Raw genomic sequence first — 27,673 nt, 5'->3', positions numbered from 1 at the left:
GAGGCGCAACCAAGAAGAGCGATAGAGAGTAGAGAGAGAGATGAGAGAAGAGAGATAGAAGAGAGAGAGAGAGAGAGGAGAGAGAGAGAGAGATAAGAGAGGAGAGAGAGAGAGAGAGAGAGGAGAGCAGCCACACGCGCGATGTCCATCCCCGAGCGGCACGACCGTAAACCATTAGTGCCTATGTCTACCGCAAGGTGACAGCAAGGGAAACGCCAGATAGGACCGGACTGGCGTGATCACCATTTTGCCCTTTTGTAGCCTTCTAAAGAACGTAACTCCAACGAGAAATGGGGATGGCAGGTAAGGATATCAAGCGGGATAGTCCCAAAAACGCGCGTAAACAGGTCTACAGCATTGCGAGCGCAGGCAGACGACACTCGCGGAAAGGGATGCCTGACGGACGTTGAACACAAGGTCATCAAAATGACGCGGCGGGAGGGTACGGCATGGTGGACGATGCGGAGACATGGCGGTGGGTTAGGGACACATGGAGAGAATAGAGGACTCCGGAGGCGCTGACAGAGTGGCAGGACCCCATACCTCGGGAGGGATGTGGCAATCAGCGAGCGGAGCTGTGGATGCGACAGGAGTGTCGGCCTCCTCATCTGGGGACTCATCTGAGCCGGGAGGGGACGGGGCAGCGAGTTTGGAGGACGTAACAGGCACACAGTGGCATTCGCTCAAACGGAGTTTATGCTGTTTGGGACGCAGGTAAGAGACAGTGAACTAACACATAAAACACCAATCACCGTGCACAGAGATGACCAGGTACCGGTCACGCGCGCGAGACATGTCCCGATCACAAGCAAGATAGCCAAACCACCAGGAGACAGGTCAACGGATGGCAGAAAGCCATGAGTTCGGGCTTCGCATGCGTAATCATACTGATGATTCCGGAACCGGGAGGCATGTTAACAAGTTGGCCATCGGAGATATCGAGCGCGGAGTGAGTGAACTGGTCACGGAAGCCAAGCATTCCTCGGGAGGACAGACCACTGCTAGGAAAGCGGCAGCTCAGCCGCGACCTAGCAATGACGAGAGCGGGTACTGTCACGGCGCCTCCTCAGTGCTGACGCGTTCCAACTCTTGCTGTAATTCGCCACCAGCATGCTCAGCAGTGGAGTTCTGGCTTATACTTTTGATCCGACCGACCTTCAGCACAATACCAGCTTTCAGCAGGGAGGCACTGGAGGAGAGAGCGACAAACCTGGAGCTTGGTCTCCGCGCACAATAACCGGGGGACCATCGACAGCACACAAACAAGCACACAAAGAGGTAAGGGAGGCCTCCAACGTACACGCACGCTCGTCAGCCGAAAGCAAGTAAGCGTATATAAGTCACTGTTTCGCGAACCACAAGAGTCGGATGGCAATACTATTGCATGACGATAGCAGCGTAAGAGACCTCGTCGGCGGTGGAACAGAAACAAGAATTCCCCGCAAGTGGCAGCGGGAGCTTCTTGAGAGATACACGTGCATGCTACCCATCATACAAAGTTGCCAAATGGGCGTCAAGGTTGAGGGCAAAGACGAACCGATAAAACAGCTGTTTGAGTTGGTGCTGATTGGGAGCGCAAACTGGATACGGAGAGCGTAAGGGAGGCCAGGAGCAATCTGACGAGGGGCAAGGATACACAGCCGGGATGGTGTGAATGGCCCATCACGACGAACGAAAAGGCCGTCCCCAGAAATAAACGCCACGCGGAGGTAGCGCTTCACAGCACACATTTTTGGTTTGTTTGAGAGAAGGGCGTGTTTCCTGTAGCAGGTGAGCCTTCGTGCGGCGCAGGTCGGCGCAGTCCTGCTGAGTCCAGTCCATACTGGGTCCAGGAGACTGGATCCAGATCCTGCTGAGACTGGATCCAGGCCCTGCTGAGACTAGATCCAGGTCCTGCTGGGACTGGATCCAGGTCCTGCTGAAACTGGATCCAGATCGTGCTGAGACTGGATTCAGGTCCTGCTGGGACTGGATCCAGGTCATGCTGAGGCTAGATCCAGCAGTTCCGCCCGGTGAACGGGAAACGGCAGCAGTCCGACATGACGTCATAGACCGTAATGTGACGAACATGGGGCGTGCTCCAAACATGACACAAAGGAGCACACCTGGCAGTTTGGGTCAGTGCAGGCCAGGGCATTTCGGTGCGTGGATATGACTTTCGGCCCGCCCTTCGAACTCTTCCATCCAGCCTTTCACCATTGGTCCCTAGGGGCTCAAAGTTCCCCGGGAATAATTGGGGTCAAGGGACCTGATTATGTCACCTCATCATGTGCCTCCTTCCCTCCCGCACCCCCTTCCTTCCTCTGCCCCCGCTCCTCCTGTGCCCCCCCCCCCCCCCACACACACACTCCCTTTCTCTGCCCCGTCCTTGTGCGCCCATGATGATGGCGCCCCTAGGACTTCCGTTCTTCGTGAAAATATGTATTTCTGGTGCGCTCATAGCAAATCGGTCACCTGTTAATCTCAGTGTGTCTCACTGTCTTGTGCGTGGTGCCGCCATGAAGAGGCGAAGCGTGGCTTCCGCCGGGAGCATTTGCCAGGTAAGCACGGGTGGGCCCTGGTTGGAAGGTTCACTGATGCGAAGTACCGGGGCACATGGGATTTACTGCTGCGTTCGAGTGCGCTAAGGCGGCTTTCCCTTGCATGCCAGAAGTCTCATTCTGATGACTCTGCCGTCATAACTCCTTCTGGCTACCTGCTAGTTAATTTCTATCCCAGTCGGTTTTGATCGAGGTCAAATTTTTGTTCTGGGAGTTGTTTATCATTTTAGCTTTTTCTCCTGTGGACTTTTATTCCCTTCGACTTTTCGCATTCGGTTTTTGTGATTGGACTGTTATTTCTGTCGACTTTTACTCGTGTCGGCCTTTATTCGTTTCAACCATTTGTGTTTGGCTTTTTTCGCTCGGCTTTTTCCCTGATTTTTTCATTACACTTTTTGTCTGGAAAATGAGAGACGCCTACCCAAGACGTGCCAATAGCAGAGGAAGGACCACTCCCCCCCCCAAAAAAAACAGGACTCAACAGAAGTTGCCGCCCAGGTCCCTGTCAGGCTTCGGCGCTGACGGACCGGTCGGTTTCTCTTGATGTGGAATAACGGGCTATTTTTGTGACGTTTAGATTTCCACGGATGATTTACGAACTCAAAATGACACAGTCCAGAGTTTGAAAGATCGCACGCTTCAAAAGGCACGTTCGCACCAGCTTGTGGTGCAAACCGGCACGCTTCCAAACATGAGTCGCACACCTACCTGCATGTGAATACTCTTTCTGTTCTGTTAACATATTGTCGTGGATAATTGGAGTATGTGCAATCTGTTTCGTCCGAATCGATGCGTGTTGCGTCAAGCTGTATCTAATGCTGTCAGTCGGCGGCGGTCGCGAGAGCGGGCAACGCTGGTAGCATAGCCAACTATAGGACACTGCGGCTGAGTTGTATCGTGTTGTTCCTGGTAGTGTTCCTTAGTGGTTTCGTTCTATAGCCGCATTGTCAACCCCTCTGCCCAGTGCTGTGGTCGTGCAACCAATGTAATGCAACTTGCGTGCTGCAGTTTCCAACTCGGCATTGGTACTTGCCCAATCTTCTCCGGTATGTAAGTTGACAGGTATATAAATGGAGGATAGATCGGTATTTCAGAACCCGCATTCCATAGATTTACTAAGTTCACGTCATGTACACAGGCGATCACCAGATGACAAGAATGCATATTGGAGTTACAGCACTGAAAAACACGGCTGTGTTACAGTCAGCATTCCCCTTCAGAGCTGTCAGCCACCGACGAGAGAACATTTATCAGCAGGCTATTCTGTGCGGCCATTGAGCGGGTCGCAGGCCTCGGGTCGAATGAATGGGGCACATCGACGCGTATGCACCAATGATTGGGCTGCATCAGAAACTCCCCAGGGGCGCTGACACAAGACAGGGTTTCTCTCTTGGTAGCAATGTCATGTTCTGTGATCATGTCGTCTATCGTAGGTCATGGCAGGTTTAGCACAGTTGGCAATCGACACGCCTAACGCGACCGATCATACGCACAAAAAAGTAGGGCTACCTCCAGTGGTTGTACAATCACGCCACCCAAAGCTGCAGCACTTCTTACCAGACCCCTGCTGATTTCGCTTAAAACGAGTGGAGCTGAATACGAACCCAATTCAAAGTGATTGCTTGAAAATGGAACCAGGCCAAATGCTACCCCCCCCCCCCCCCCCCACTGCTCCCGCGCAGTTATAATCGATAATCTGATCCAAATCAAGTAGGGGCGTCACTTTATATGTTTTGGAGGGGGCTTGGGCCCCAATGATGACTTGAGCCCCCTCCCCTCCCCCAATTATCCTCTGTGCCCCCTCAATGCATGTGAGCAAAGAGGGAATACTAGCCCCCAAAAAAGCAGAACGATTATGTTAACTATTGGTATGTAAGTAGTAGGCAACTTAACGCATCATTAGCTGTATTATATCAATTTTGTATCAACTGTTTATCTTGTAGGAACTAAACGTTTGTGTCATGCAAACTCCTTCGTTTGCTAAGCCAGTCTGCTAATGTCTGACAAGCTTTTTCGAATGGTAACGACAACTACTGACTGTAATATGCAGAGTTTTTTTTAGTACAGAGTGGCCCAGATAAAAGTTAATGCACGTTTTCCTCGACAGTGGAGAGTGTATTTGTCGCATAATCGTGGCTGTGGTGGTATACAACACGATCAGGGACAACGGTGGTCAGCCGTGATCACTACTATGATTCTGTTGGTTACACCACTTTCTAAGCTTTTCACAAAAAGACAGCCACATCGACCTGAAATGGAAAGTCGTTTCTTCGTAAGAGAACAATTTTTATCCATGCAATATTGAAAGAGCTACTTTCATTTCAGCATCAAGGACGCAAACTCCAGTGGCCGACATTCGGGGAGAAATCAGGTTTTGGAAATAGGTTGGTTCATCCTCTCCGGCTGAGCCCCTCCCCCCAACCGATTTTAGAGAGCGACACCCCTGCAATCATCCAAGGGATCAAAGCCAGGGGAATATATTCCATTGCTGGCCTTCCCCAGTCCGAAAACATGCAAGCATAGTTTCGCCACGGTCACCTTGCGGGAAGTGACACGTCACATACCACAGCACAAGTATACAATTCCGCTGCCAACCTCCGGATGCTGTATTCAGTTGCCACCTGACCTGCAGGGGGTTAAGGCTACTGCAGATGGACATTGTTTGTGCGTGAGGTCACCTGTATGCGCAACAATGCTGCATGAACATTTAAACATTTGTAACGTTATAAGTGACGGAATAAAAATGGTTGATGAGTGTGGAATGTATGAGACATTTGTGGTTATTGATATCTTGTACTGTACTAATGCAATCAGGAATCTCGAAGAGCGGAATTATTGGATTAGGTTCTGAACAGCGACGAATTGCAGAAGCACTGTACATATCACTAACACTGTTTAGTTAGTGCATCTTGAAGCTTTCCGCTGTGAGCGAAAGAAACATGGCATGACATGACAAACAATTATTAAATTATTCAACACCCTTCGATTAACTTTAAAACGGTTTTAGGCGCACCCAGTGTTTCAGTTCATAATTCTCGTTTTGAAGAGCATCCTGTTGTCCAAGATGATCGACTGTTTTTTTCCGGAAATCTTATAGGTGGCATGAGCGAATAAATCACTGGATCTTGGAACAGTCTGCTTGCAATTGTCCAAGTTCCAGCAGCAATTGTAAGGCAATAAAGCAAAGTTAAGCAGTGAGAATTGAGAAGGGGCCATGGGTCCATTGCCTCCCGACCTTGGACCTGCCTCTGTAGCTGATCCAATCAAGATGTTTTGGTTCATGAGATGTGTTGGTTATTGGACACCGAGCCAGCGGCTCCTCGTAACTCCTGACATCGTTTAACCCATTGTTTGTGAAATAAAAGTTTCAATTAAACCGACGCTGATGGGTAACGAAAAAAATGCAACAGTTGACGAACTGTGCAAGGCATATAGATACAAAAGTTTACATCCGACACGAGGGTCGCACGGTTCGTGTCGGCGAGACCTAGGCGCGACAGCTGCCGATATTGTTCATTTTCTTCGCCTGTCGCCATCACTTATCAGCCCTGCCTCCATTTCCGGCTCGGCATTCAGGCCACATTTAGGGCTCATTGCGCGCGCGTCCGGTCACGTCACGCCATTCATGCGGCCGAATGAATGGAATTATTCGACCTTCCTCGCCCGGCCTCGGACCGGGCGCCAAACGCGGCGTTTCCATAGCAACGGGGGCGGGGCTTACGTCCAGTCGCCACGGAAACGAGCACACGTGACGGTTTCATTCAGTGTTGGTCGAGGTGCGGCGTGGGGTGGGGGCTGTGAGACTGCTGGCAGACGGCGACTGCGATTTACGATGGAGTGATATCTCCTCGCCCGTGAACTTGCGTCACACCGTGGGACGGCCGTTACAGGGAGCTGAGCAGTTTCGGTGAGTACTGAATGGAACGGCGGCGCCTGCTGCGCGCAGGCGGCGGCTGAGGGCGCTGCCGGGGAGGCCGGCGTCTCGGCTTTCACTCCACGCGCCTGCCCGTCCACAATTGATCGGATCCGCCCTCCGCCCTCTCGCCCGCTCCGCCGCTCTGCAATCCTGCAGGGCGAGAGCCACCGGCACGGGAAGGGGAGGGCAGGCTGGCATTGAAGCCTCTTTTCGTGCGTGCTTGAGACCAACCGGTGGGGTTTGGAGAGAAGTGGCATGAAAATGGGATTAACCCCACTTTGTCCTAAGAACGCACACCCCACGACGGGGGCGACATGACGCCGGTCTCGACGCAGCCTGGCAAGCTCGCCTCCCCTGCCGGCGCCGGTTTTTGCGTGCCGCGAGCGGCGACCCAGGCTCCGCCGGGATGATCTGCGCGCAGGTGGCACGCAAGGGCGCGCACAGACAAAAACTTCGGGGAGAGTCGTCATTTAGGGGACTTATTAAGAACCCTCAGCTTTTTCAGCTAATGAATACCTCACATTTCGTAAACCGTGGCCGCACCTGCACCCCTTGTCGGGGTGTGCGCCCCTCCCCCAAGTGGTCATAGAGGGGAAGGGTGCCCAGCTTAGTGTCGACGACATCTGTTTTCCTCTGTGGATTGGGGCCTCTGGCAGGCGGCAAATGCGCAGTAGGATTTGCTGTGTGGGGCTCCACGGTCCGCGTATGGTCATGTGTCTAATGTGGAATGCGTTTCTGAAAGTCGCTGTATGAAAAGTGCAAGAGCGGGAGTCTTCCAATGCGTAGCGTATGCTGATTCGGTTCATGTTGGTGGGGCGTCGTCATGCCTGCCGCGCTTCGTCGTCCACGTGCAAAAGAATATGGAGAACGTAGTACGGGTAACGTCCCATTTAAGAGCAGCTCGCCAAAACGTGATGAGACATACTAGTTTGGTTGCTCCCAGAGAAAAGGTCATTCAGACTGTCCACAGCTACCTGCACGACACGTTCATGGGTTGGGATTTTGTGAAGACGTGTTGTTCGTACTGCTTTCCATATAGCGCGACCGGTGCCAGTGCGTACTTGCAACGCAAACTGGTGACACCGCGTTTAAGATGTGAATGTAAGTGAGCGTAAGAGTCATTGATGCATGATGCGTTGAACCAGTCATCATGCCGACAAACATTAACGGAAATTCCGGTCATTAGGATCTTGGGCATGAAATCAGGCGTGTTTTTGATACGTCTGCCGTAGTCTCCAGAAACTTACAGCGCTAACGGCGCTGGACGCTTGAAGTACGTCGAATAAACGGGACTCAGGACTCTCCTCGCATCGGCGGAGTGCAGCAGCCGCGTTATGGTGACCCAATGTCGGGACCCGACAGTGGAAGGGGCGCAGTTGGGAGTCTGGTCTGGCCGTGCCAAGTAAAGTATCAAATGGGAGTCTGGTCTGACCGTGTCAAGAAAGGTATCAACTGGGAGTCTGGTCTGGCCGTGCCAAGTAAAGTATCAACTGGAAGTCTGGTCTGGCCGTGCCAAGTAAGGATTTGCTGGCGTTACGGAAAATTGATCAAATAGCTGCACGCGCGAAACTGAGCCGCCCACCCCAGCGCGACACTTGTGGATTGTCACAAAAGGCTCCCATTGGGCAGTAAATCTGTCATTTGGTCTTGGCGTAGCCACATTTTGCAGTCAAGAGCAAAGCACTTACAAAGACCCGTGAGATTGTATGCGGCTTCTGCTAGCCAACTGAGCTCACGTCAAAGCGACGGTGGAACGCGATGACATTCCGACATTGGTACTTTGGCTGGTTTGTAAAGCGCTAATGAGTGCGAAGCGGAACGACGCGTTCCATGGGGAAACTCCTTGCCATGCCCATACTATGTTCAATAGTGTGAGTCGGATGGTGTGCCAGAAGCCTTCAAAGCTCGAAGGTGTGAAGCCCAGTCCAGCTGCGTGCGAGAATAGTTTTAAGCGCTGCTCAATAGGTAGCCGTGCGCGGTGAATGCTCAGATATACAGAGCTGTCAGTGGCCGCGGAAGAACAGCATAAGGTGCAGCTTGTAGACTGGAGCGAGCGTTTTCATACGAGCATGGTGCAGACGTCGCCGTGCGTGGCTGGCCCAGCTCAGCAGTAAACATGGCCGTCACTTGGGTGCCCTGCCATCGATAATTAAAAATGGCTCGTTCGTTTTCTGGATGTTCTAAAGTAGCGAGCGAAATCCTCGGCAAATGTTTCAGAAATGTGATGGTATAATGAAGTTTTTCGGAAATCTGGCACGGGCTCATGAACAAAACAGCCGCAGTACCAGTGCATGAACTATCCATCGAACGCTGTAATGCAGTTGCATTACAGTTCAGGAAACGGTTTAGGTAATCGAACTATGCCGGCTGTCATCAGTTTTTCGGCTGATGTACAGCTATTTGATGTTGGCCCACAAACCATTTGAGACTATTAGGGAGGGACTCTAATGCAGGTGGAAATTGCTGAAGCGTCGGATGCTCATGCTCACGCAACCCCGGATACTCATGCTCACGCAACCCCGGATACCCATGCTGATGGAACTCTGCAATGGAGACTTCGCATTCGTTACTAGATTGAAATTGCCCGGAATACCCCAGGTGCCATTTCAACAGAATGTATCAAAGAGGTTTGCCTTTGTGAAGTTCTAAATATCTTCCTTAGCCTTGTATTTTCGAGAAATTAATGTTCTTCGATCTTACTATTTTAGGACAGCATCTGGGCAGTAGTGGGTCATTTACAAGGATATCCCGCAAGCTTCGTGAATAACCGAAGGACTTTGGACTTACCAGCAGGTAGCAACCAGCGGTGAGTGCAAGAACTTTCATTGCCTGGCGTTGAACCGAGTTGACGCCTCGGAAGTTTGAGGTGTTGAGGTTTGAAGGAAGGTAGTTTGAGGTTGTTTAAGGAGTTTGAGGTGTTCAGTGAGTTGGCTTTATATCTCAAAGATATCACTAGGCACTGTGTTTTTTTATGCGGCCAATGCCAAGCATGTGTGGAAATGAATGTGCCGTCATGAGATCGTGGTAGTCCTTCGTTCCTAAGTTGCGACCTGTTCAATACGAGAAATCTGAAAAATAGCTCATCTACATTGCAATCAACATTTTGGGGGCAAGACACCCTTCTCGTGAACCCAATCACCTGATTTTGTATCGCCTAATTTCGCTCGGCATCCGTGCGCGCCACTGCATCCAAAATGACTATCGGTTCTGTGTGCATGTTTCAGTCACGCCGGTGTTGCCAAGTCACCTACCAAGTGCTGTTCGGCGAACACTGGCAGGACATGCAACCGCAAATTATGAGTCATAACATTTAAATGCACGAGTGCCTGAGGCGAACCCTCCGGCGGGTGTGCGATGCTGTCTCCACGCAAATCCTCCCTAACGAGCCCGGCTGCACGGTCCAGAGCGTGTCAATCCCCAGCGGAATCGCCCGCCGGCGCCGCCTCCCCCCCCCCCCCCCCGCCCTCATCCCATCCACCCCGCCCGGCCGTGATGTGTGAATGAACCTGCGCCCACTAATGCGGTCTCGATCACCACCGCAACAATGGGGGCCATGCGGCTGGCGTAACTGTACTGGTCGTCTGCGGCTGGCGGCCGGCTGCGATCTGGCCGCGGCTGGCGGTGACCTCGCCTGTCAAGGTGGGCCGGCCGCCGAGCCGGACCCGCCGCCGGTCGGGCCCTGTAGTAGCCGGCGCCGCGCCCTGCGCCCCGCGCCGGCCCGCCCCGCCCCTCCCTGCCCGCCCCGCTTTATTTGTACGGCCGCGTAGCGCGCCTCTGTTTGCGCGGTGCTGCGCGCTTTATTTGCTCGGGGTGTTTGAATTCGACAGATGTGGTGGCTGCCTCCCGGGGAGGTACATCGGGAACATGTATTAATTTCATTCATGTGGGCGTGTTTTGAAAATGCTATTTCTGTATGCAGGCAGCAATACACTCGAACTTCTGACGTGGAAGACAACGCGATATTTTACGCTCAACCAGCAACCTTCATTACTGGGTTGGATGCCATGCCGACCAGTACTGGTTTTCCGGGGTTTAAATTGAAGGGACTAAAAGTATGGCGCACAGTGCATGCACGTTGCATTGGCATTGCCTTGCCAATGGCATTGCCTTGCTATTGGCCTAGTTATCCACTTGGCGAAACCCCTGTTGTTTTCGTTCAGCCGGTACCAGCCAGTGCGTTTAGTTGTTATCCACCTGTCTGAAGCGTTAGTTGGCGTCATTTAGCTAGTGCCAACAGTACAATGAATTATTCCCTGATCCGATGGCCCAGTTGGCTAAAGTACCTGCCTACCGATCCACCCAGCATTGCTGGGGTGGGTTCGAGTCGCATAAGGTGCTTGCTATTTGCCCTTGACAGGTTTGGTGTGCGGCCGGCGGCAGCTGTCGCGCTGAAGGTCGGGTAACCTCTGAGGGCGGGATGGACCGTGCCGACCATTGTGGCATGCAAGACTTTCGCCACAGAATTCTGCCATTGACCTGGAATTGCGCGATCCGATGGTAGGGGCCAGGGCTCACACAACAAGCAATGCTTAGCGTGAGTCCTGATCCCAAAAATTCGTCCATTCAAACAAGCTCGGGTCTAACACTTGAAAATATACATAAGATGTTTGAAGTACCTTAGCTCAGCAACGTCACCATGGTACCATAACCGCCCAAACTCCCCCCAAAGGCAGGTTATCGGCAAAATGATACGTAGAGAAAAACTTGACTCATGTCTACAGGCCGTACACGTCCTTCGCTATCTGTCGAGCACTTGAGTAATGTATGACTTGTGCAAAAACGCAGACATGTGATGTTGTCATGTTGATAGAATAGAAGATGACATTTTTCAACGCATTCCATGTAGGTGTATGCGCATGATGCCACGAAATGTTGCTCATCTTATAAATGTTTTGGCGTAAGTAATGCGTAGTTTGAAGGTATCTTTAATAAGGGCAGCAGTCGCTCGAAGCTCTCAACTGTGTAGCGCACAACAGCCTACCTACCAGCCTACCCGCCATCATTGGGACCGCCAAAGACAAATAATTGTTCCTAAGGAGTGTCGTGCGACGTATGTGCTTAGAGCTTGCGTTGAACCGGGATTCGGATAGACATGGTTTGATGGAACAATCGGGCCCACTGCTCGCCTTCACACCCAGGCGAGCCGGCCAAATCATAGATACCGTCCATATGCACGGGTGGACGATTTTTGTTTAGTATGATGAAATCCGTTTCCTGCAAGTAGCTGATATTCCATGCGCCTTTGTCACCCCGGCCTGGTTGCACTTATGAGTTATTTTACAGCGTTTGAAAATATCATAGCCAAAAGCGAACACTTGTTCACAAGTCAGCAGTAAGAGTAGCTTTGTAGCAAGCTCACAATAGCAACAATACGTTGTTTTGAGCGCTTCTTATCGAAGTAAGCGTAGCATAAAGTGAATGAGGAATGGATGGGTAATGAACTTCACCATGCCGGACCATCTAGTAGCTGTTTTATGCGCCAGTCATGCAACTTGCTCTGGTGGTAGGCCTTTGATTGTTCCGAAGCCGCGCCGAAGGAGATTAGATGCTAGAGAGACGAGTTGTGGAACCAGCCAACATTTATCCCTTCCCCTTACGAATGTCACAGCTAAAAAAGCGGCTTACAGGTATATGATCAAATATGCTGTAGGTAGATGCTGACTGCATTCCTGCTGTTACATCCGCTGGGCTTGACCTTTTGCCTAGTGCTGCTGCGGAGAAAGGGCACCGCCGCGGCCGTGACCGCCGCTCTGCATGACAGCCCGTCGTAGATGGGCATGGTGCGGTGTGTGACTGCTGGGGCAGATGTGTGGGGGTCCGCGTGGCGCGGCACACAGCTGCTGCGGTGTGGATTCGCGGTGCGTAGGCGGACGGAGCGGCGACCAGCCGCCAACGGCCACTCACCTGGCCAGGGGACGCTGCTGGCCCGCAGGTGACCGCAACGGGTCAACGCTGTTGGGTGTCTCATCAGCTACCAATGTTGCGCGTTTCTCGAGGGCTGAAGTCACCCGAAATCCGGACCAGGAGCGGTGCTTGCTACGGAAGACGCTTGATGTCCGCGTGGTGTAATTTATTCCTTCCCTCTGCCGGCCTGCTTTGATCTGGGTTTGGCACGGTTTTCCGGTCGTCGGCCGTATGCTGCCGGGAGCGGCCCTTTATGCTTGTCCCCTGGATGGCCCGGCTGGCCGACCGTCCGCCCATGCATCGCCAGCGCGCTCAGCGCTTGCCGTGCCATGCTTGGCCCGGCGATCCTTACCCGCCTGTCGCCGACCTGCTCTCCCCCCCCCCCCCTCCGCTGGTCTCCCGGTGGGTCGTCCGGCGCGGGTCCGGCGCGGCGTCCGGGGACCGCCGGCGATCCGGTGCGGTCCGCCGACCGGAAGCGGTCCTCGTCGGCCCGGTCGGCCCGTCTGCCGCTGGCTGACACAGGCCAGACGGCCCGGCGGCGGCCAACTCAAATAAACACGGCCCGGCCGCCTGTTTACGGACACCCATCCGGCGGCCGCTGCACCGGACACGCGAGGTCAAACACCTGACCCGGCCACCGGACACACGACCGGGCGCCGCACGAACGGGGTCAAACTGGTCTGGGCGCCGGGCACACCGGTCAGACTGTCCCGCACGCAGGACACGGCCGGTCAGGCGACTGGCCAGGATACGGGACACGCAAACTGATCTGGCATCGGCGGGCCAGGCCAGGCGGGCCTGGGCGAAGGGTGAGGTCAACCACGTGACTGGTGCATCGGACACACGAGGTCAGACATCTGACCCAGGAAACTGGCCGTCGGGGCCAGGTCGATGCAACCACGTGACGCACAAGTTCAAGCGGACACCTGAGGCGCGACCGACCCGAACACCGGACACACCAGTGCCAAACCTCGCCAGGGCGGGTACTCGGTCTAGTTCCAACTGACCGAGAGCGTGACACTGAAGGTGAGGACAACCCGCGCACAAGAGACACTGAGTCGAATTGATTGTGGAAACGACACTCGAAGTCGAAACATCGTATTGGAGGCAGGCCTGTCGCGGGATCCGAACGCACGACGTCGGACTTGCTCGATTGTGACGCATTACCGGGGCATCATTTCATACATTTAACTTGCCTGACCCGCTTGCTTGACACACTGCTTGACAAGCTGGCCGGTTTGATACTGCCAGTACGCAAGGTCGGTCCGACGCCCCTTGGCGACGTCGCCGGCGCGCGACGGTGTCCGGGGCCCGGACACGGCCGGTCACTGACCTGAGCGGGCGTGAGGGGTGGCTCAGCACCCAGCGCCGGGTCAGCCGGGTCACGGTGCGGCCGGCAAACAGGCCCGGCTGCCGGAAACGCAGGTCAAACACCGTCTGGTCAGCCCGACCCCGCGCCCGCTGACCCCCGACCCGGGCCGTTTAGTTCGGTGTGCTCGCTCGTCGGCGCCGGTCTCCGTGGGCCGCTACGCTCAGGGGCTGGCTGCACCGCCGGAGCGGTCTGTCTGGCTAAGTCGGGATGGTCTGACTGCTCCCACGGCTTCTCGTTAGGGACCTGCTCTCACGGCTTCTCGCTAGGGACATGCGCTCACGGCTTCTCGCTAGGGACCTGCTCCCACGGCTTCTCGCTAGGGACCTGGTCTCACGGCTTCTCGCTAGGGACCTTTGCTTCGTGGTTACGCATCTGAGTGGAAAGGCGATAGGCTCTGTATAATGACGCTGGCTGGGATGTTCGTTCTCTTAGCGTTGGAGAACGGCGCGCCCTCGTGACGAAGATGAAGTGTTATCGTCACTGTATTGTTCGCTATTAGGGCATACCGGTCACCAACGCGTCAAACATCTGTGTTGATGTTTGCATGTCGCGGGGGTGGCGAAGGATGCGAGGACGCCGTAAACCTGCCGGAACGGAGCCCATCCCCAATCGCCGGAACGCTGTTCTGCCAGTGCAGACCTGTGCTTGAATGCGTGTTAAGTTACGGGCGCTGCTCGGGTGTGTGTCATCTGTTCGCTACGGGGGGCCTGCATGTCATCGGCATCTGCACCGGGGTCATTACTTGTGGATGCGCTTGCTTTTGGTAGCGGCGCTGAAGCTGACATCACCCGCCATCACCAACCCCAGCGTGTTGACTTGTGGCGCGTGGTCTTGTCACCAGCGTGGCATCAGGCCGAACGAATATTGATTGGCCTGTGTGGAACTTTTCAACAAATATTACTTGAACAGTGGAACTTGCTGTGTAAACGTCCCAGTGTCCGGCTGGGCCCGACCGCCATAATTTACAAGCAAAGGGCTTTACCATCTTTGATCAAAGCTTCATACATTTTTTAGGAAAGATGAACGCAATCACTTAAACTAAATGCGACACGACCTACAAGATATATCCAAACCGTTTGATCAAACATGGTCTTCTATCAAAAGCGCAATGTGACAAAGTTTCACAGATATTCAAGTGGCGCGCGATTTCAAGTAGCGAATGTTTTCGCAGCGGACGAGGATTAATTTTGCGTCGTTTCACACTGATTCACACTGATCACATATGTGATGAATCGGTATTAATTGTGCTCGACACGCGGTGTGTTATGACATCGTAAAGATGGCGCGTGCCAATCGCAACATTTTAGTATTAAAACTAACTCTTGCAGTTTGGACATCGAACAAATGTCGGGCACAGTTGAGCGGAAAATGCAGCCGAGTTTGCGTCTACGTCTTCTCGTCCAAGCCACCGATGTCAGAAGCACCATGGCACGCGCAGAAAGCTAGAGAGTCGCCAGCTGAAAGGAGCGCAGCAAAACGGACCTCGGTGAGGGACGTCGCCTTCTATGCCGAACAATAGCTTCTTCTCCCAGACTGGGGAGGAAGACGGGGCACAAGACGGGGTATTACCACGCACGTTATGGCCGTAGCATCCGAGAGAGTGCGGTAACCATCATGGTATTCGGTGGTTATCAAATACCGTACGACCGGCCAACAGGTGCTCTTCGCCAGTGGAGGTCGGAGGATCCTCTGCAATCCAGCCCAAGGTCTGGTTTGCAAAGTAGCCGAATCGCGTTTACATAAGATTATGTAAACGCCACTGGAGTGGCCGTACCCGCCGGTCACCACCGCCCCCTCCCCCTCCGCCGTCGATGGAGCACGGCAGTCCTGCCGTGCGGCGGCGTGTCGGAATCCCATACCACGCCGTAATCTGGTATTTGCCGTCTTTATATAGACATTGAGGAGCGTGTGGTGTGCCGCGCCGGCCGTCCGCCCGGGTTTCCGCGAACCCTGCGGGCCTGCCATCTCGGCGGCGGCGGCGGCGGCGGCGGCGGCGGCCGTCGCCGTCCCGGGCCCTGCGCACAGAGCCGGTTCAGAATGTGCTGGAGGCACACCCGAGCGTTCGCGCCGAGGGAAGAACGTGCTCATGCTGGCGGGTGCATGTCGTTCGCCGGCAGCGGGCAGATGGGCTTCCTAGTCGCTACCAGCGGTTCTGCATAGGTAAGGTGCGGTTGCCCAGGTTTTTCGAAGGCTTTGCTGATCGCGTCAATCCTTTATCTCCGTTTGATCATACGTCAGACCTACTGATGCAATTTACAAGCGGGGATGGGCGGAGAGCATAGGATCCGACGCTACTGTTCGCAAGTGGTGTCATTGTATGTGCTGGTAACATTTTGGCATATCGCTTGCGTTCGCAGCTCTCACTAGTAAAGGGCGTCACCCGCTGTGTCATGTCTGATCTGTATGTGCATATCTAGATCTGAAAACCGGGCGCTGACTGGCAGCATGCGATGCGCCCAGGCCAAGCCTACTTGCGTACATGCATCATTAGGGCTGCTGTACCCAGAGACGTTGGGTCACGACACAAAAGATGACGTATTGTGACCGGCTTGCCAAAAGGCACGTTCCCCTTGCAGTTTCTGGGACCAGATGATTTAAATGGGCGAGGCGAGCCGTTCGATTAAGCAGAGGTTGTTTTTTTTTACTGCCACTTGTTTTATCGGGTATCGCTTGCGAGAAGACCGTATCGCTTGCGAAGCTCCAGCATCCGTTTTAGTCGATGTCGAGGAAAGCATTAATGCATCTGTTCTTAATTTTGCGAGTATTCGAATGCGCCCACGATCTGTGCAACTTGCCACCGGCCTCGCGAAGGTTTCTGCTCCATTTCTTACGGAGCATAGCCAATTCCTTTCAAATCTGGGTCGTTGTGGTAGCAGCCTGATATCTTGACCTGCGTGGCGGCAACCCAACGTTCTTGTTCCTGGACAATCTGTTACCCATTGCCAATAGATCGGTGCTACGTTAATCTACGCACCGCTTGGCCGCGGTTTTGTGCCGATGTCCGCTGGTGTCCCGCCACAGGGGCCACCGCGGCGGCGTGGCGCCTCTCAGCCTGGCGCCGGGACCGCCAGCCACAGTCCGGCTGTCCGCATCACGTCGCCGTCAGCGGGCGGCAGGCGCTAGTCGGGCGGGGTGCGGGCGGGGGAGGGGGCACCATTGTGCCCGTCCGCTCGTGTTCCCAATGTCATTGTCAATTGTGGCCGCCGGACGCGGCGTCGGATGCCGGCAGCCGCGTTACATTGCATCGGCGGAGCCGGGAGTGGGAGCAGGGGGGGGGGGGGGGGGGGGTCGGCGGCGGCGCGGCGCGGCACCCGTCTGCCGACCCCGTGTCCCGGTCTGCCGACCCGGAAACGACCCCGAAACCGCGATGCACCGCCCCTGATTACCGTTACACCACTGGCCGACTGGTGAGCCTTTGGTCGATATAGCTGTCGGTTCATAAGCGTCGCGACCTTTCACGTCAGTTATTGCTCCACGTCCTGCCCTACGTTGACGGGTCGCACCCGCGGGGCCGTGCCGCCGACATGGGTCACCGACGCTCGGGCGCCACCGGCGTGCTGATTCCGGCTACGTGATGGGCTAATAACGCCCGGTCATCCTTTGACAGCAGGTGCTCACGTAGGCGCCGACAAGGCGTTTCCGTCCTGCCCCCCCCCCCCCCTTCCTCCCGGTTCCCATCCCCGCCGAGCTCGCTCACCTCGTGACCCCGACGGCGCTCGGTAGTCCCAGATAACGGACTAGGCGATCCCATGCCGATCACTGACGTCACGTTACCACTGACCCTGTGATCGTATCACATTCAGTTCCTTCAATTTATCACCGGCGTGACTTGAAGATCGTGTGCCGTTTCCTGTTTTTCAGTGACCTCTGAACCGGGTGTCGTCTCGCGCGGTCCGTTGATTGGTCTGTGTAGGGCTCGGGGACGCGTCCCCAGTCCCCATTTGACATTTGCCTGAGCAAGTCACGGCTACCCATACAGTGGCCAGGGCACGCAAAATGTGTATCATGCTTCGTGCCTGCCGGGTGTTAAAAATGCGAATACTTTTGGCGTTTGGCACTTGTCTCGGAGCCAAAATTTAATGTCGTCTATCTTAAGCGGTAGACGATGAATAGAGTTACATGTTTGTCTTATAAAACTGCACCCTTCTTACCATTTAGGTTTTCGCATATGTGCTGTACCAAAAACGGTATTTGTCAACCAAATATATACGCCGTTTCTGACTTAGATTGTCGCCCATATCGCGCCCCGCTCCCGCCCCGTCTGACGCACTCCCCCCTGTTCCCGTTCCAGTGCGTAAGGGCCATGTGACCACATGGCCCTGGATGGCCGTCCAGTGGTGGGACAGCACGCTGCGCGGCCGGCCACGCTACCGGCCGTGCACCGCGCGCCGGCGCCGGCCGTCACCCTCGAGCGGCCGAGGCCGGGCCCAGCGCGCGCCACCAACGTCTACTCGCGCGCGCCGGACGCCGCCCACCGGACGTGCGGTGGCGGTGACCGGCCGGCGGCGGCCAGCGCCGGCCGGCCGCCGCCCGAGCGGCGCGCCGCCGAGCGCGCCGCCAAGAAGGCGGCGCCGGTCACCGGGCAGCCGGCGCCGCTGAAGTCGGCGCCGGAGCCGGCCGGCGCCGCCGCGCCCGAAGCTGACTCGATCGTGTGCCCTGCGTGCGGCCGCTGCCGCTGCGAGGCGTGCCGCACGCCGCGCGTGCTGCCGCAGCGCCTGCTCTGCGGCCGCACGTGCCTGCTCTCGGCCGACACGTGCGTGGACTGGGCGTCGTGCGTGTGCTGCGTGAAGGCGGCGGCCTACCACTGCGCCGCCTCCGACAGCGGCTCGCCTGCTGTCGACCGGCCGTGCGCGTGCGGCCCGGCCGGCGCCAGCTGCTGCGTGCGCTGGACGGCGCTGCTGCTGCTCACCGCGCTCGTACCCTGCCTCGCCTGCTATTGGCCGTTGCGCGCCGCTGCCCGGCTGGCAGAGGCCTGCTACGGTCGCGCCGGCGCCGACGGCTGCGCCTGCCCGCCGCGTGGCGCCGGCGCCGGCGCCGGCGGTGACGCCGGCTCTGTGGCGCGGCGCGCCGACCGGCCGGCCGTCTGTGACCCGCCCCGGCTGTGCGCGCGAGACTGACTTGGAGGCGGCCGGCGGCAGCGGCGTCTCGGCCGTCGGCGGCGCTGACGAGTGCTCAGCGGCGCGCCGACCGCCTGCGCTGCGGCCAGGCAGGTGGCCAGAGATGTTATTTATTTTGTAGACTCGCTGAGTATCTTTTGAGATAATTTATTGGCGAGGAAGCCGAAGACCCGTGTGCTCCCAGCCGCTAGTCACGGTAATTTGAGTCTGGCCAGGCCGTATCCCTGTGCTTTGTGTTCGCGTCGCTCGCTGCCTCCGTGGTATGATGTGTCTCCACAATGCACCGGAGTTATTACCAGAACGATTGCATTTAGTAGCACAGGTTTGCATGGAAAAGGTCACTTTTGTTTATTTTACGTCGATCCTGATTAGCATTTCGTTTCGACTTTGGAAGCGCTGTACTGCGAACGACATCAACGAGAAGCCGGTGGACGTGCACCGGCTGCGGCCGACCGACCAACACGTGGCGTCGCCTTGCCTTGCGACCCCATCCTGGAGCTTCCGGCACGATAGCTCCGTCTTTCCGGTGGGGAGCGGAAGTGTCCCGGCCCCGTCGGCATGGCGGCGCCGCCTGCGGCGGGTCCAGGTCCCCCTGAGGCGACAAAGGTCGCCGAACCCTGACCAGGTCCCAGGTGCCGCGCCGATGAGCTGTTATCTAGTCGACGTTGTGTTTCTGTTGGCGAGACCGCTGTTGTAACCTGTTGACGGCTGTTCGTTGCCAAATGGACGCGCGTTTTTCTATAATAACTTTGATGTATGTGATCAATACAGGACGATACTGGCCGCGGGTGTTGAGCCGTGCGCCGGTGCCAAGTGGCGGCCGGAGCCCTGCTCCGAACGGCACGGCAGTAACGTCGCGAGCGCCGGGGCCTCTGTGGGCCCGAGCTGTCGGCGAGCGCCCGAGCTGTCGATGCGAGTGACTCAGAGAAAATGCCCGCCCTTCGCGTGCGCGCTACAGTAAACTTCAGTGACAGGTGCTAAAAGTGTAGGACTGTCGGCTTAACGCACGCAAATTGTTTAAAACGTTTCAGCTTGGCTGAGTTTCTGGACGTCCATTTCGCTCCGCGCAGGCCTGTTTGGCCTTTTCCAGTCGAGCATCCCGTAGCTCTATGACGGTATGGGACATCGGGCCCCTGCAGTCCTCCACGCAGCCGAACCGCCGCTTCACAGTCGTGACGCTCCCCCGCGCATGAGACAATGGTACAAAGCCGCCGTTTGCGTGACGGGAGAACGCAGGGTCGCGCTCGGGGAACGTGATGGTCGGACGCTGAACGCGGTGAGTGGTGACGACCGGTCGGTCTCAGAGCGGAGGAAGTAACCCTGAATCAGTAAGCGACGCTTTGGAGTAGAAGGCTGGCGTCGCGTCCTGGTCGCCGCCCGGGTAAGTCCTCAGCGCTTTACTAGCGCCCTGCCGTCCCTTTCCAACACTCCGCGTCGGCGCGTGAAGTATAAGACTACGCAGCACTCTCCCTGTTGACCGGCACTCCGGCGGCACCTGGTTCCCGTGGGAACATCCCCCGGGCAGCCCCCTCCTCCGGGGGGGCGCCGTCGGCCCAGGTGGCGCCACCGCGCGCCGCCGCCCCGCCGGATACCGCACCGCCCCGACCGGATGCCGCCCGTTTCCGGCTGAAAGCCGAGAGTCGTGAGAGCGCCGCGCGTACGCCGGCGCGAGCAAAAATAGTCGCGCCGCCCCGACGCGGCCGGGTTTGATGAATGGCAGGATGATCGGGGCCGGGGCCGCCACCGACGGTGCCGTGCCCGCCGCTCCACGTCGCTGAGCACGGCGTAGCGAGGGGGAGGGGGTCAGGAAAGGCGGGGCCGGCGCAGTATTGTCTTTTTGTGTGGGCTGACATATTTTCCCATTCATTCTGAGCCTGGCGTGTGTTGCTAGTTACGCTTGGAAACGGCGGTTACGAACCAGTAGGATTAATCGTTAGTGTTAATTACCAGTTGCTGCCACGGACGGCGGCTCATACTCTCGCCCTAATGTGACCTGAACCAGTTTAACACCGCCTCAAGGTTAGGTCACATCTGTTGTGGGATATGGGTAATCGCTCCCGTATCGTCAAGCACATTTGTGTTCACTTGCATTTCAAAAGCTATTTCATAAACCACGAGGCATAATTTAACCACCACAACACATTTACGAGCTCGGCAATGCAGGACGTGTGATATGATTGCATGACTTATGGTATGGTTGGCAAAAATTTTGACAGCAGTTTGCAGGCGAAGGTACCAGAGGGAAAGGGTTTGACCCTATCAAACGTAGTCAAAGCTCTCACTTTTGAATGGAAGTTAAACATTGACCCCATGATGTCAATCAAATATTTTCCTTCGGTAATACATGTGCGTAATTGCTTCAGAAAGGGATTGGACACTCACAATTGATTGGACGTTCTACAACCGTGCTTCATCACGTAAAATGCATGGAAAGGGCACCTTATGTTATGACTTATACTTAACTGGCCACGGAGTAAGGGCTTGTTAACTGGGGTTACATTTATTATCGATATAAGCACACTTGCTCACAATTCCCACTTATCAGGATGGAATTTGCGTTGCTCTCGCCAACTCACAATCGTCATTCAGAGAAAGACGAGATTGCTTACCTAAAGAAGGTAAAAACGTCCTAATGTCATGCGCAAAAGACGCGGCCTAATTGGTACTTTTATCCTCACTGTGGTCTTTTCAAAGCTGTGACCCTGGCGTTGATCGTTAGAAGAAAAAAAATGATATCACCGTTGAGGCAGAATCCGTGTGAGTCTGATAACTGAAACAAATCGTTTTCCCTCCCGCGATGAAACTGTGACCTTTGGCACTGCGGCGACATGCCTCCTTCAGAGACCAATTTCGCATAGGCTGGACGGTTTTGAACGCCGCTGGCGATATGGCGGCGACACAACAACAGGACGCGGGCGGTGGACGATAATGACTGCGTTGAAACCGGCTAAACGAACTCGTCCGCATTGGACCAGCTCCTCTCATTGATGGCGAGATGATTCGTGTCCTACTGGTGAATCTCTGCTGGCAGCGAGGTGACTTAGTTATTGGCAGTTGTGTCATTCGACAGGACATTTACTTCGGTCCGAGGTCAAGAGCATCACTCAGTAACTATAGCGTGTGCGCGTAAAAACACACCATCGTCGTGTCGATGCGTTGGCATTCATATTCGCTCACGGGTACCTGATATGCTAAAACGTGAATGAGAACAGGCTGCGAAATTGATAACAATTAGGGGCTTAACGTTCCGCCACTGCCAAGGTCATTTCGAGATGGGGTGCCTTGATTAGGTGCCATGCTGTAGTGACGTCGCAGGCAGCACGACCCATGACAAACAGGTCCAGAGTTGAGGGCTCTTACCCCTTTACCGACGCCACGTGAATTAATACCATTTCCGACGCAGCGCCCTGTTCTTGGCCCACCCCTCCGTTGAGCATAGCTATTGAAATGTGGGTGATATTTGTTTACATAGATAAGACAGTACTATTAGCCTGATTCCTCGGAGAAAACCCAGGAGAATAGAGATATAGTAGGGTTCTATGCCTACACCCAACTATGAATTTATTCCCCTATACATCTCCAAGGAATAAGGCTAATACTCCTGTCTTATCTATGTGAATAATGCTCATCGCTAATGCACTGAACATCTTACGTGATATTTGTTTTTTTACACGAGGATGGAAATTGTGCGAATTAAATCTATTGGGTTACCGACAGTCCAAAGGGATGTCTAGATGCAAACTCTGAACGGTTGTCTCTCTGGCTGACGATGTCGTGCCCTGGAATGTGACTGGGCTCCATGACTGTAACTTAAGCGGGAGCTGTGTGCATGCCTGCAGAGAGCAAATGCGCTCTTCCAAGTGCTTCGAAAAATAACTTTATGGAGGTTTTTACGGGTGCTGTGCATTAGTTTTCCAATAAGATGGTTAACGATTATTAGCTTTAATGTTTTTTTTTTAGAATAATAAAAAAACATCTAGCCTGATGGGTTTTGAAAATATATTCCAAATAGATATTCAGATGTTTGGTCGGCGGCTGGCCCATTTGCGAAGGTCAGTGTAGTGTGGCACGAATACCGAGTTGAAATGAGATCGTATCTGTTAGGTGACCGGCACAGCAAGCGTACGCGAGGGTGCCAGTGAGAAGCGCTAACTCAACCAGGCGCGTCACTCTGTGTGTGGGCGCCGTGGGGCGCGGGCGTCGTGGCGCTCCATTTGTGTCTTCCTCCAAGGGTCATAGCTATTCAGCCGTTTTGCATAACGTACTTGAATCAATACATTCCCCGCAGAAATTTGCCGTTTCGCTTCCATATGTCAGAAGCTCTCTGTCTATTCCGTGTATGTGTCAGTCATGGTCAATATACGGTGCTGAAATACGACGGTTATCTGTGATGATTTGGGGTTTTCGTGCGCACGAGTTCCGAGCGGCGTCGTGCAGTAAAATGGTTGCGGTGATGCCGCACTGCACCGTGCAAGTGTATGATATCATTCTTATTTTATCCTTATGTGGCTTCCCTGAGTGTATATATATATATATATATATATATATATATATATATATATATGCAGGTTCACACGAAGTGTCGTTACAACACCTAGTACCCAGATCTCTTTCGAATATTTTCACAATGCATTCAGGTTTGTTTTTGGGACCGAAAACAAGTTTGCACAACTTCAATTTTGGGCATAAACATAGAAGTATGTATGTGTTACCCGAGGAAATGTATCCTCCCTATGTTTGGCTCCCCTACCAGTAAGCTGGCGTTTATGCGACGATCTGTGTGAATATCTCAGGGGCAAATTAAGCTTACCTGACCATGAATACAACCAAAATGATGTGTATAGGTTTTAGAATACCATAGTTGAATATACTCATCCGAACATTAAATGTTTAAGCTGACCTAAATGTTCAGCTCTCGTATCGTCCTACCGGAGCGGTGGGGGGGGGGGGGGGGGGGCGATCCGCTCCTCTTGGGTATCGTATCACCAAACCATTTCGGCTCCCCTGCACTACCCAGGGGAGAAGGCAAGCTCGATTTGTGGCAGACACGGCATGACAAAGCGCGATCTTTCAGGGCGCATGAATCCACGTGTTGCCTCATAGCTTTGATAACCGATGATTGTTTAAAAACAATATTTCTGGTCACCAAATACTTTTTCAAATAGCCTTAATCATGCTTACTGTTGACTTATAGACATAGGCCGATATAGAGGATGTGATCGGATGGTACTGTCATACTGAATTAGTGCATGTTTCGCAGTTGAAATAAGTACATGCTCATCCATCCATATGATTCTTGTTAACCACTGCCGGCCATGTCTTCGGTAGCAAATACAAAAGTACAAATGAGGGTGAAGAAACTGACACTGGCGATCCAGCGAGAGACGCCAGGAAAATATTGATCAAAATTTCGATTCCATGAATCTAGAATAGGTTGTTCGTTGACAACAGAAAGGTTATGACGTCACAGCGGTCGTGACATACTCCGGGTGTGGATGCTTCAAGTCCCGGAGGAGAGGCACCTACTGTGGGGAAGAGCAATTCAAGTTTTACCCATTTCAGCGCTGTACCAAGCAACCGTATTATTATATCATTAAAATTTGTCGTTTACCTGCACCGCGTCGCTCGTCACATTAGCTCGATTGGTGGGCTTTGCATGCGTCATTCCGCGGTTCGCGGTTCAATTCCGAGCGGTGGCGACGTATTCGGGCGGGGTATTATCTTTTGATTTTGATGCGTTGCCGCGGTGACGCGGTCCACATCCAGCCGCAGGACGAGCTAGGCGAGGTCAGGGACGGCTCGCAGAGCGGGGGGGGGGGCAGAGCATGCCTCCCGACCAGCTGAGGTCATCAGAACTCCTCTCTGCCTCTCTGGGCCGCGTCGATGTCATCAGCTGGTGACTGCGCCTGGTCGATAGCAACAACTGTGGTGAAAGACAACTGTACGGTGGGTTTCTCAACTCCCTTAACATTTCTCGGCTGTTTGTGGATGGCGCTCTGGACGACGACTGCGATGCTGTGGATTTCGATGCTTTGAGAGCTAACTGGAATATTTCAAATTTGAAGATATTGAAGAAAGCATGGGATATGGTGGAACAAGCTCACTCATAGCCATCGGCATTCTTTTAAGTGGGGAAGGCTGTTGCACATGGCACAATTCTCGGTTTAGTAAATCTGCCCCTCAGTGCATCATGGTTTGATTACGTCTTCGCACCTTGCACAGCATTGATTGAGAGACCATTGACGGTCGTTATATCCGGAAATCGCGCCTATGATCGCCAGATATGAAGACATCGACAACATCTTTACTGCCCTTGATCACCACGTGGCATATGGAATGGCAGGATTTGAACGACGTTATTAGGACGTCATGAATGCCAAGGTGACTTCGAAATACACTCCTCAATGCGCCTTTCTGCATTTTCACGGGCGTGTAACTTTGAAACCAGAGGGGTTTAGGTCTTAAAAAGGCAGAATTGTAAGCGGCACGGAGAGGTCTTCAAGATGGCCATTTCAGTTCGAGGGGAGTGTTCCACGTGAATGTGCAACGCGCCCCTTGAGTCGCTGCCCAAACCGCTCAGGTGGCGGTTGCAAAGCTACAGCGTGAAGCACAGCGTGCCTGACCACTGATGCCCTCCTCCACGCGTCAGGCCCCGCGCCAGTGTGTGCTGGGGCACGTCGCCGTGTGCTATAGATGATGTCGCCGGGTTGTGCCCTGGTTAGCCCGGGTTAAAGCACCACTGTCGTGCGTATTCAGATGCAAAGGCGTGGTGGTTCGCTTTTGTCTTTAGCTTGCAAGACGGTTGCTAGGGATGTCAAAACGTCAGGTCGTCTCCGTAACATATCGAAACAGTAGCTTGGGCGTCGCTGGGGTGGTTCTGATCTGAGCTCCAATAACGTTTGGACGGATTTTGGGGTGCCAGCAGGTGTAGCCGGTAGCACCGCACCCTATTGCGTCGAATAAAAACAAAGAGATCGAACTGCAACCGCCGGTAAGTTCCGAACCAACCAAATTTGCTGTCACAATTTGGGCTTTTTACCCGCATGCTACCGCGCCCCACACGAACAATGTCTGACTAGCGCTACTCAGTTATTTGCAACATTGCGACACGTGATGATGGCGAACACGCAGCTATTTCCATCATCCCAATGTTCCCTCCGCTCTCTTAAGTAATCAAAAACTCGCCGCCAATATGCTCTCGCCACACATATGCACGCGCTCACTTCACTGTGTGCTGGAGCACGCCGTCCTGCACCCGGAAGCGCGCGCGGCCGGCGCGACGCGCCACCGGAAGCGGCGTTTCCGGCGGACGGCCGTTGTCACGCGGCGCCGCCAGCCGTGGAGCCGGCGCCGGGCGGCGGCCTCCCGGCGCGGTACACGGGCGGCGATCCGCCGGCGCGGTACACGGCCAGTGCCACAACGGGCGCGGTGCACGGACGGCGGCGCCCGACGCGGTACACGAGCGGCGGCCTCCTGGCGCGGTACACGGGCGGCGATCCGCCGGCGCGGTACACGGCCAGTGCCACAACGGGCGCGGTACACGGACGGCGGCGCCCGACGCGGTACACGAGCGGCGGCCTCTCGGCGCGGTACGCGGCCGGCGGAGACTTCCCGGAAGACGGCCATGTCGCCGAGCGGGCGGCGATTTACAACGATTAACGACACATCCGCCGCTGCCTGATGCAACGCCATGTCGGCGACAAACAGAGATTCATCAGCGGCGACAGTCACGCGACGCATCCAATTGGAGGCGGCTAAATCGATCGGTGCTGACGGACATTGGACGGGTGGCGACAGTTTTGACCTAAGCGTCCAATCGGGGAGCAGACTGCCAACCGCACCGCGATGTCACGATACGATCGTGCCGCAGGGAGCAGGGGCGGATCCAGAAGGGGAACCATGGGGGCATCCGACTGTCCCGACCCACCCCTACACACGCACACACACACACACACACACACACACACACACACACACACACACACACACACACACACACACACACACACACACACACACACACACACACACACACACACACACACACACACACACACACACACACACACACACACACACACACACACACACACACGAGGAAATCCTGTAACACCCCCGACTACTGGCGTTTTACAAAGAAGGTCTAATGAAATATGGTAACGTGAATGGCGGCTGCAGTTTGAATGATGCATTCATTTAATCCCATTACATTTGATTGATTGATGACATTTGATTTACTTCTAAATACATGCATAATTGTATTTTTTAGTGGCTTGTGGACTCTCGCTCCGCCGGAGAATTGCACATAAGAAAAGAAAATTGATGTCTCGAAGTAAAGTGAGTTAAGGCCGGCGGATTATTTTTGTGGATTCGGCGGGATTGGATTCGCTGGTGCCCTTCAACCAGTAGAGGCACATTGCGAACTGCGGTGCCCCTCCCTTACCGTGGCTCTGTCTGTGCCCCAGGCCGATAGCGTCTGTGCGCCCCCTTGACGAAATCCCAGAGGTCAGTGCAGATCGGCGCAGTCGATGGGAGGTGCTAGGCCTGCATTTTTATTTGGGCACCGAAGATAGTTGTTGATAGAAAGTTCAAAATTACTGTATGCCGTACATTGGGCAATGACCACAGTGAGATCCATGGCCATTGAACAGATATCTGTAAGGTAATAGTAATGGAATTTGAATGCGTTCGTAATCAAACCAATGGAGGCAATAGGGCCATGGCTGAAGTGTGGGACAGTAAATGTGTCGCTGCTGCGCGCATAAGTAACTGAATACGTATATACTTAGACAGTCGTGATATACATGATTGTTCATCGAGCTGG

The 27,673-nt window shown here is 54.5% G+C and overlaps 1 protein-coding gene across 1 annotated transcript; it reads left to right on the top strand.

Annotated features, from left to right (window-relative positions):
• Positions 1 to 18,306: 18,306 nt before the first annotated feature.
• On the top strand, positions 18,307 to 19,954 carry LOC119108204 (protein sprouty-like; the record flags this gene model as incomplete). Its single annotated transcript, XM_037231787.1, has 2 exons — positions 18,307 to 18,712; positions 19,920 to 19,954. Coding segments are annotated over 2 exons (441 nt in total), but the record flags the coding sequence as incomplete, so codon positions are not given.
• Positions 19,955 to 27,673: the final 7,719 nt, after the last annotated feature.

The sequence above is a fragment of the Pollicipes pollicipes genome, unplaced genomic scaffold (assembly GCF_011947565.3).
Source record: "Pollicipes pollicipes isolate AB1234 unplaced genomic scaffold, Ppol_2.1 Scaffold_6686;HRSCAF=7923_pilon_pilon_pilon, whole genome shotgun sequence".
NCBI classification, from domain to species: Eukaryota; Metazoa; Arthropoda; class Thecostraca; order Pollicipedomorpha; family Pollicipedidae; genus Pollicipes; species Pollicipes pollicipes.
This window is presented reverse-complemented; position numbering and strand designations above follow the sequence as displayed.